Genomic DNA, 10,188 nt, shown 5'->3' with positions numbered 1-10,188 from the left:
CCCCCCCCCCCCCCCCCCCCCCTTTCATTTTTACACAATTGAAAATGCAGTGCGGTTAGTACTCAATTGATGCACAATCTTTTAAATGGAAAAAACTGCTGAAATGTTAAAAATGTTTGCCTCAGCAAGAGACTAAATAAAAATATAGTATAACTTATATGAATTACAATGAATTGTGACATAAACATAAACAATATTTTCTTTATTACTAAAAATAATAATGAAATCATTTAAGATCATATTTCGTAAGTAGATGAATAAAATGATCATGTGTAAAATCCTGGTATCTTGGGTTTAATAATACATGATTTGAGAACTTGTGATTGATTAACAGTCTGCGTGTTTGTGCAAGATTAACCATCTGTTTGTTAGTCTGTGTGTGTGTTTGTGTGTGAGATGTGTATACAAACTTTGTTTGCACTCTTGCTTGCGTGTGTACAAAGGTAAGCTTCCGTCAGAGGAAAGACGAGGTTTTTGTCCGTTTACAGTACAAAGAAAAAACTGCTGACTGGTGATTTTAGGCAGAGTAACAAGTTGAGAGTGGCAATCTGAATCGTCCGTCCGTCCGCCCCACCACCACCAGCACCACCACCCACACAAACAGACACACACTCGCAAAAGTGTTAAGAGTACTGAAATAAACTCTGTTTAGGTTGAAATCCAGAGATCAAACATTCAGTTTTTACTTTTTTCTTATGATTTACTCACTTCTTCGCGTATGGTAGTTTTTTTTGGTATTTGGCTCTCGTACATTTGAGGTGATACATATTATTATAGACTCTTTTGCGCCTCTTCACACTTGTTCAGCGTCATGTGTCATATTAGAAAGCCTAGATGTAGTAATTCGTTCAGCGTTGAGAAGGAAGTCGTAACACTTATGAGAAACCTGTGAATGTTTTATGATTTCTATTTGCTGTTATACACAAAGCTTCCATTGTTTGTACGATGACACTGACAGATGTGCTATTTAAGCGGGAGCGTGTAAGTCATTGATAACTGATTGAAATGAGTCCATCTCTGTGTAACAGTGTCTTGGCATATTTTGTATGCGGAAGCGTGGGAGGTGGCACTCTTTTATTTTGACCGACAAACCAGAATATTTCCATCACTGCACATCTACTGTACTCAAACCTCTTCACTTCTTAACATCATCTAGCACATAATGCACTGATTTTAGGATGAACCATTGGAATCGACTGGATTGGTTGTTTTTCTTAAGTGATCTCACCTCAGTATGAATATTTTAATGCAGTCTTGTGTGGTGTGTTCAGGGTTGATTTCACAGTGTACGCTGTCACTGGAGCGCAGTGGAAATGTGAAACGTTGATGGTTTGTCAAGAGATATCGCAAATCAAGACATAATGTAATTAGTGTGACTTGGATAGGCCATAGTTGAAAGCAAAATTATTGTTTATTTTATTGATTGAGCATTGAGCACATAAGATCTACAGTAAAAATTGCCTTTTAATCCACAACCCTTTGTAATTGGGTTATGCTGAGCTGTTGAGCAGCCCTGCTGCATGCGGGCAAACCAGTATTAGGCAGTAAAAAAGTGCGATTTTACATTCAATAAGGTTGTACTTAACGTACATGTTAATATTGTTAACATACTTACGTTAAGTGCACTTACGTAATGTTAATGTTCTAAAAAAGTTTTTCAGCCATATTGTGTTGCTAAACAGAACCGCTTTTTGGTCACTGAAAAAGGAACTAGAATTTTAAGGTGGTTTAGTTCTTTTTCAGTATTTGTATCTCTCTCTCTCTCTCTCACACACACACACACACACACACACACACACACACACACACACACACACACACACACACACACACACACACACACACACACACCAGGAGATGCTGGGTTTGATTGGCCTGGGCCTGTGGCTGGAGATAACCAGGTGAGACAAAAACAAACCTCACACTAGCTGGTGATTTGGTGATTGTAGATTCCTCAGTGTTTATCTGCTGTCAAGTTAATTTCCACAGATACTGGTGTCTTGTTACGCCCGGGCCATCAAAGGCAGATTGTGGACACTGTTTTGCGGGTGTATTTATACTTTTTTTTTTTTTTAGTTTGGCATCAAAAAAGAAGTCATGATTTAAGTTGACGCTGCTTTAGATAAATAATGTGATAATGTGTGTTTACGTTGCCATGTAAATTTTGTTGAGAATGATCAGATCTATGATAGCATGGAAAGTTGTTGGAGGAGCAGTACATGTGATTGCTGTGTGTGTTAGTGTGTGTGTGTGCGAGTATGAAATGTGAAAGGTTGTGGGTCACAGTGGATTTCCTGTTGTTTGAGGTTGACAATCAGAACTGAAATAGCGAAAAAAAAAAACAACCGAGACCACTCATGTTCTCTCTGCCTATTATTCACTGCCGACAGAAATATAGTCACAGCTTAGTTCTTTTATTTTACTACTTAAGAAAAGATATTCATTACATTTAGCTGACGCTTTTATCCAAAGCGACTTACAACTGCTGTATATGTCAGAGGTCGCATGCCACTGGAGCAACGAGGGGATAAGTGTCTTGCTCAGGGACACAATGGTGGATGGTTCATAGTGGGAATTGAACCCAGGTCTCCCACACCAAAGGCAAGCATCTCATCTATGCGCCATCACCACCCATATTCAGCTTGTAGAGAAATTTTTCTGTTGAGTGGTTTATCTGAACCAAATCATCGAGTTGTCTTTTACATGGTCAGAATCTTGTTGAATTTATGAAATACTCCTAATCCTTTTCATGGTGACTCAGTCACTTTGTAGCAGGAGAAATCTCGTCAGTTGTGCAGTGAGTGTTTCTGCTTCATCAGTCATGCTTGTGCTCTACTGTACGTCTGCGTATAAAAAAAAAAAGGTTACTTTTTTACTTCAGACCGGCCGTCCTCCTCTGGAGCTTTCAGGTGATCCCTGTGGCACCAGATAAAGAGGCCACACACTGACACACTAACACACACTCGTGCAAAAATCTGACACAGTTATGCACGGAAACACAAATACTACTGTATATAAGCATCAACTCGCAGACGTAAGAGCTCGTCCTGGGCAGACTACAATCACAACTTCAGTGCAGTTGTGGAAGGAAGACAGAAGATGACAGGAATAGATAAAATGAGAATGAAGTTATTTGGTGTTAAACAAAAGGGAGGAATACTGTTCTGCTTCCTTAATGTGTATCATCATTCAATGCTATTATAAATATGTTCAGTAATGTGATTTATACATCATTTTTAGCAATTTCATTTTTCAGACATACCATGAAACTGTTCATTCTCAACAAGACAATAAATCAACTGACATCTGAATCTGAACAAAATAGCCACCAATCAAAAAGACTGAGGGGTGTGTGAGAGTTTACAGGGGCATGGGGGGAGGTGGGGAGGGGTGGCCGTTACTGGCAATGATGAAGGAGAGAGAGTGCATTACTGGCAGCTGTGTCCTTTATGAGCGAGACAGAGAAGGATTCACAAAGAAAGAAATTACATGAAAGAGGGACAGTCAGAGTGAAAGAGAAGCTACTCAACCACTTGAAAGGATTCTGAGGTTGACACCTTCATATTCTCCGCCTTTCTCCATTTGCAAATATTCCACGTCCTCAGAAGACTCTCTCCACGTCCTATTTGATGTTATTTAGTTCATTATTTTTAAGGCAGGAGGTGTTTGAGAGGAAAATACCTTTGGTTTAATCTGGTCACACAACATTGATAGATGTTTAAGGGGAAGTACAGCATCAACTTAATTTCTCACAGTGGGAATCACTTTCCAGTTTACTTCTGTGGGTGAAAATATGCTGTGTCATCTTGTTGGCATATTTTATGTCTAGTTGCATGCTATGTTTTCTTCAGTACGCACTAGTTATTTGGTCAGATTGACATTTTAGGTCTTTGAGACCTTTTCCATTGCATGAATGATAGTTATATTTCTTAATGTCATGGATTGCCAGTGATTCACTTCGTTTGCTTGCATGCAAGTGTTTGCGTGTTACCGTTCTTTTAGTGACTGTGAAGTGGCACCTGTGTAGATATAAGGTTAAGGAGGGCTGCATCTGAAAATGTTAACATAACTGCTTGTGTTTCTATGTTTGTGCAGCCCAGATTGAAGTTATCCCATGCAAGATCTGCGGTGATAAGTCCTCTGGAGTGCATTATGGAGTCATCACTTGCGAGGGCTGCAAGGTGAGATGAGTACTATTAAAGGGGCAGTTTAACATCTTGAGAAATATGCTTTGGTCTCTTGCAGAGAGTTAGACGAGGAAATGGATACTATTTTCATGTCTGTCTATTCAATATGATGCTACAGCTAGCAGCTTGTTGGCTTATCTTAGCATAAAAACAGAACAGAAACGGGGAGACAGCTAGCTTTGCTGTGTCCAAAAGTAAAAGACCCTCCTACTAGCACCTCTAAAGCTCACAAATTAACACAATATATCTTGTTTGATTTCATACTGAACTGAACTGAATACAAATAAGAGAATAGTATCAATCTTTTCATCTAAAAAAGCAAAATGCTGAGCTATTCCTTTAACAGCTAGACCGATATATGAGCCAATATTGCAGATTTGTTGGGATCAGCGTAGTATATTTCAGCTGATACAAAACAAGAAATGTGAGCACAGAAATGTACAAGATATGTCTGGGATAATTTAGAGACACTGTCACACTGTGTGCTCATCAGAGAACACTGGCAAGTTTATTTTTCAAACGAATTTAAGGAATCCTTCTCAAAAATGTTTGCCTATCCTCCTGAGACCTGACAATTAATTTTTGTCCTATATGGGGGATGTGGTACTGAGGACGCTATTTCAAACACCATGCATAGCCTGTTTGAGTCCTAATGTACTGTAAAGAGCACATCCTGGACTTTCTAATGATGTCAAATAAATGGGGGTGTGGCCAACAGAGCAAATGTTCTGTCTTTTCAAAAAGGCAGGAATCACAGCAAGCAGTTTCTATGGCCCTAAGAGAGGTAAATTATCAAATTTATAGAAATATCATGTTTGAAATCAAAATATAAAAGCCTTTTTTCTTCCGGGTCTCAGGAGGCTATGTTATGTATTTGTGTAAAAAAAACAAAAACATAATCGGCTGATATACTATTATGTATGTTATATGTTATATAAGTATTGAATATCAATATTGGTATCTGCCTCAAATCACGTTTGTGTTGGGCTCTGTTAACCATGCGGTATCCACCCCTAAGGGTTTTTTCCGGCGCAGCCAGCTGCCTACTGTATCCTACTCCTGCTCCAGGCAGAGTAATTGTCAGATCGACCGGGCCAGCCGCAACCGCTGCCAACACTGCCGTCTGCAGAAGTGCTTGGCACAGGGCATGAGCAGAGATGGTGAGACACAAACACACCCACGTTGACAGGCAGACAGACAAATTATATTCTTCGTTCACAGCATTTGTTTATTTCCGTGTGTTCGTTATTTGTCCTCCTCAGCGGTAAAGTTTGGACGAATGTCCAAACGTCAACGGGACTCTCTGATCGCTGAAGTGGAGAGGCACCGGCAGCAGCAGCAACAACAGCAGCAGCTTCAGGTAGATGCCCAGTCAGTCTTGTCCTACCCCACCAAGGCCCGTCAAGATCGCTCCCCACAGCTTCTTCAGCCCATGACCTACTCCTTTACCGGGGAGGCAGACCTGCTGCCCTACACCGCTGATGTTCATCCCTACCTGGTGTGCTCCCCGAACGAGTCGCAGGTGTCAGGTATGATCTACCGAGGCTCCGGTGTGTCTCCCACATCGAGATCCCAGGGGAGGGGGGACAACAGCGGACACCCCAACATAAGAGGTGAGGCACTCGTGTGTGTGTGTGTGTGTGTGTGTGTTTACATCCTCCACTTTATGGAGTTCCCTTCATCATCCTCTGCTTATTCCTTATTTGTCATCTCTCTTCCTCATGTCAGGATTTGAGTCCAGACAGCCATCTCACGAACTGATGGGGATTCATCCCTACAACCATCTGGAGGATCCTTACAGCCTCTATCCTCACTCTTTGAGAAATATAGGTGAGCAAACAGCGCAGTGGTCTGTATGGGTATGTAAGTGCATTGTATTTTCAATGTTCATAAGAGTTTCTTTTTTTGTTTTTCAGATGAGCTTTGTGCCAGCATTGTGCGTTCCCACAGGGAGACCAGCCAGTACAGAGCGGAGGAGCTTCAGGCTCTCAGATGGAAACTGTTCAGCAGAGAGGAAATCCAAGCCTACCAGAGCAAAGTACAGTATGCCAACCTGATGACTGTTTCTTTTGGTTTTCAGTCATCCTCTTGCATTTGTGTGACCTTATTCAAGCAGTCTGAAAACAGAATGTGTCATTTAAGATGACTTGAGACTACTTTTGAAAACTTGTTTGATACACCCCCCCTCTTCTTTTCCCTCTTTGATCACATGGGAAGCCTATGCTCAAGTTAAAGTTAATGAATTTGTTCATCATCCAAAATGCTTTTCAGCAGCACAAATGCTATAATATGTAATCACAGTAAATAAAGAGTTAACATAATGCAGAAACTTGGTATGCTAAATTAGAAGACACAACATTAGACTCAAAGGTTGGGGACAATGAGGATGAGTTTATGTGGGATGTGTTTAAATTTGAGTCTTTTTGTGTTGAGTTAAATTATCTTGCCAAAGGACTTCTGATATTAAAAATAACCTGTCCTACAAACTCTTTTTCTCCGCCTCACTTTCACTCCCAGTCAGTGGATGAGATGTGGCAGCACTGTGCCATCCGACTGACTGATGCTGTGCAGTATGTGGTGGAGTTTGCAAAACACATCCCAGGTTTCCGTATGCTCAGCCAGAACGACCAGATTGCTCTCCTAAAGACTGGTGGGTTTCAGCTGTCACTTAACAAGAAGGCACCGTCACCTTCAATCACAATCTAAAATTATTTGCATTTAATCTCTCTTTCCGCTGCTTTAAACGGATCCCTTGTCTTTCCTCTTCACCAGGCTCCATGGAGGTGGTTCTGGTCAGGATGAGTCGGTTCTTCAACACAGAGAACAACACTGTCTTCTTTGATGGGAAATTTGCTGGAGTTGAAGTCTTCAAGTCTTTGGGTAAGGATTTCTCTACACATTGCTCCTTACCTGGAGCACAGAGGCAGCTCTGAAACCATTTGTGCAATGAACACAACTTGTAATAAATATGGAGGTTTATCAGTGCTTTGTGGTTTCTTTTCTTGCAGCATGTGGTGATTTGATCACATCGGTGTTTGACTTTGCTCATGGTATGTGTGCTCTAAAGCTCACAGAGCACCAGCTCGCTCTCTTCAGTGCTCTGGTGCTGATCAACACAGGTAAAATCAACTCCCGTCTCAATTATGATATACTTCTCAGTTTTAAAAATGTAGGAACAGGCAATATCCATTTTATTTAATTTACCTTATGGCTAAATCTTGTCAGTGCATTACGGTCATCTTTCAGATAAAAAAGTTAATATTTTGAAAGCACAGTTTATTCATTTTAATCCAAAGTAGCTGATGACTGACATGTTTTTATTACCTCTAGCTAAATATCTCAATTTGTAAAAACCCTTCATTTTCATGCTCAAACAATCCCTGAAATATTTGCCTTTTTAAAGACACTTCTCAGCTTTCAGTAGACAAATATCAGTTAACTGGTTGACAAGTAAATGTCACCCTTAGTTTTAGCATTGTTTCCATCACATTTTCCCCTGTGGTTTCATTCATTCATTCCCACACCATTAGCCTCTCTGCCCCTCCAAGTAGCTGCGAATAGATATGGTAATAATTACAGCCCACTTAGTGAACTAAGACTATTCACACATAAGTAGAGTGATTTGATTCTATGGTAAGGCCAAACCCATTTTAAAAATAAATCCTTCTTTCCTTTTTTTTGTTTTTCTGTGCAGATCGTCCATGTCTGGAGGATAGAGGTAGGGTCCAGCGAGTGCAAAGAAGCGTGGAGTTTGGACTCACACACATTCTACACAGAGACAACCAAGAAAGTCTAATGCAAAAGGTATGTGTCTCAGCACTGAGCAGATGCTTTCTCTTTAGTCTTCTGAATAAAAAACAAACACACTATCCTGTGTCTCCCCCCGCTGTGGTAGAAGAGCTTAACGTGTCTGTGTCCTCCCTGCAGCTGTACCAGAAGATGGCAGTGTTGCGTACACTGTGCAGCATGCACATGGAGAAGCTGCGATGGTTCAGTCAGCGTTACCCGCTCACTGCTCACTCTCTGTTTCCTCCGCTCTACAAGGAGCTGTTCGCCTCTGAGGCGGAGCTGCTGCCGGGGACCACTCACTGATGATTCACTAGAATATGCAAAGACACAGTCGTACACATACCCACACACATATTTGAAGTCTCATTATTACTTCCTGACAGAATCTATTTTTCTAAAAATGAAAATAATTGAGGAAGGCACAATTATTTGTAGTGTGTTAAGTATTTTATGACTTCCAGCAGAGCTTTTTTGGTAGATTGTGTCAAACATAAATTTCAGTATTTTGATAGCTTAAAACTATTTTGATTATTCCAGGGAAACGTGTGTTTTGTTGTTCTTTGATACTGCATTGTCAGTGGGGTACAGGGTTACTTTTCTCTGAGGACGTGCTATTGGGATTCTGTCTAGTTACAGTTACTGTGTGTTACAGTTCAGACATGGTGATTCAAAGAGGCGTCATTAAGTCAACTGAAACTTAAAATGGTAGTCCGCCCAAAAAGTATAAAATACTGAGCTGAGCCATAGAGGTGACTTTAAAGAGTTTGTCTCTTTGTGAATGCCACCAGTTTCAATTAGCTTGGATTCATAAATGACTCCATTGTTTGTTTATTTCCATTCTAACAGGTTAAGACACAAGGTCAGAATCATACAGTAACAACAAATGTGCAGGCGGGGCTAAAAACAACAAGAAACGTATCATGCCTCTTCCCACATTCCACCAGCAAAGTAACAACATCAACCAATCAAAATAATTATCAAATGTACACAATACTGTTATGTTGGCCTGGTTTTATAACATAATCTACATTACACAATCCACTTTTCCACTGTCTATTTATCTGCTAGCTATGTCCCCAAAGTTCATATTTTTACTTAAATATAGTTAAGGAGGTACTCTGCTTCTTTACTCCTCATGCAAAATCCTGTTGAGGTTGTGAGCAAGTGCGCATGTTAGTTTGCTTGAATTAGATCCTCCTGCTCCTACTCAGTTTCTGCCTCAAAAATAGATTTTGGCTGCAGCATTGCTTTAATGTGCATGTGCTTGAGACTCGGAGAGGCAATAGGTTCTGATGGTCTGGAGTGATAACCAGTTGTTCCCAAACTAGCCAGAAGTATTCTGTCTCTCAGTCTTTCGGGATCCTGCAAAATAGGCTGCACACAGAAGATGTCGCAGATTGATTGCTCAACATCCTTGTTGGAATATACAATATATTTGAAGGCGATTTCAAGTATTCTCTACAAAACATGAACAATTGGAACATTTCACATTTTGTAAAACCCGTCTCATCCAGTACAAAGTCTTCTGTCTTCTGTGGTTCTGGAGAGCTTGCTTTCCAAATTTTGAAAACCTCAGAAACCAACTGTCCAATTAGAGCTGAATGTGTCATTTACATTTTCTAAGTTTTCTAAGCACACCCCAAAACCAAGAGACAGCCTGCCTCTTCGCTTTGCATCTGTATGTTGCTGTAGAGAAATGTTTCTCCTTAGACTGGCTCAGTGCTACAAAGCAGCAGTACCTCTAAAGTGTTCTCCTTTTGTGTTTGAATACAACCTGAAAGGCTTTTATATCTTTTGACCTTTGAAAAGATGTTGCATTAAATGTAGAAACAAATATACAATTAAAAATGTGGAGACACAGTAGAAGTCTCATCCTCTATGTGCAAACTTCTCCTTTTTTCCCCCAGATTAACTTGCATATGTTTGTTTTCTCTACGTATCTTTGAACAAATCCATGAGTAATGAGGAAATGATGAGGGGTTTAAGCATTAAGTATTGTATGTCCGGATGTAGTCCTCACTATTCCTGAAACGACTGAGAGCATAATGAAGATAATTCCATATAAATCTTCTAATAAACAACAGAGGCTGTGACGCCAAGAAAATGTGGTAACTTTTTATTATTTGTGTTAAAAGGGTGTACAATAATTAGTTGTGTGATTGAGACATGCAACATCCTGTTATGGTATAATAAGAAAAACCTTAACTCAACA

The 10,188-nt window shown here is 40.2% G+C and overlaps 1 protein-coding gene across 2 annotated transcripts in view; it reads left to right on the top strand.

Annotated features, from left to right (window-relative positions):
* rorc (RAR-related orphan receptor C) overlaps positions 1–10,080 on the top strand; it is a 19,928-nt gene extending 9,848 nt beyond the window's left edge. Inside the window, exons 3-12 of one of the 2 annotated variants that reach the window (XM_046045983.1) lie at positions 4,096–4,181; positions 5,206–5,347; positions 5,450–5,800; positions 5,916–6,017; positions 6,104–6,225; positions 6,705–6,837; positions 6,960–7,067; positions 7,196–7,306; positions 7,882–7,991; positions 8,115–10,080. In XM_046045983.1, coding sequence (XP_045901939.1) covers positions 4,096–4,181; positions 5,206–5,347; positions 5,450–5,800; positions 5,916–6,017; positions 6,104–6,225; positions 6,705–6,837; positions 6,960–7,067; positions 7,196–7,306; positions 7,882–7,991; positions 8,115–8,279 — 1,430 coding nt within the window. In that variant the 3' untranslated portion in view covers positions 8,280–10,080. Of the gene's footprint in view, positions 1–4,095; positions 4,182–4,947; positions 4,972–5,205; positions 5,348–5,449; positions 5,801–5,915; positions 6,018–6,103; positions 6,226–6,704; positions 6,838–6,959; positions 7,068–7,195; positions 7,307–7,881; positions 7,992–8,114 lie in introns of those variants that run through there. The other variant, XM_046045984.1, reaches the window with a different exon arrangement.
* The last annotated feature ends 108 nt before the right edge of the window (positions 10,081–10,188 follow it).

This window comes from Micropterus dolomieu, linkage group LG03 (genome assembly GCF_021292245.1).
Source record: "Micropterus dolomieu isolate WLL.071019.BEF.003 ecotype Adirondacks linkage group LG03, ASM2129224v1, whole genome shotgun sequence".
Classification (NCBI taxonomy): domain Eukaryota; kingdom Metazoa; phylum Chordata; class Actinopteri; order Centrarchiformes; family Centrarchidae; genus Micropterus; species Micropterus dolomieu.
Note: the sequence above shows the minus strand (reverse complement) of the source record. Positions and strands in the feature narration are given on the sequence as shown.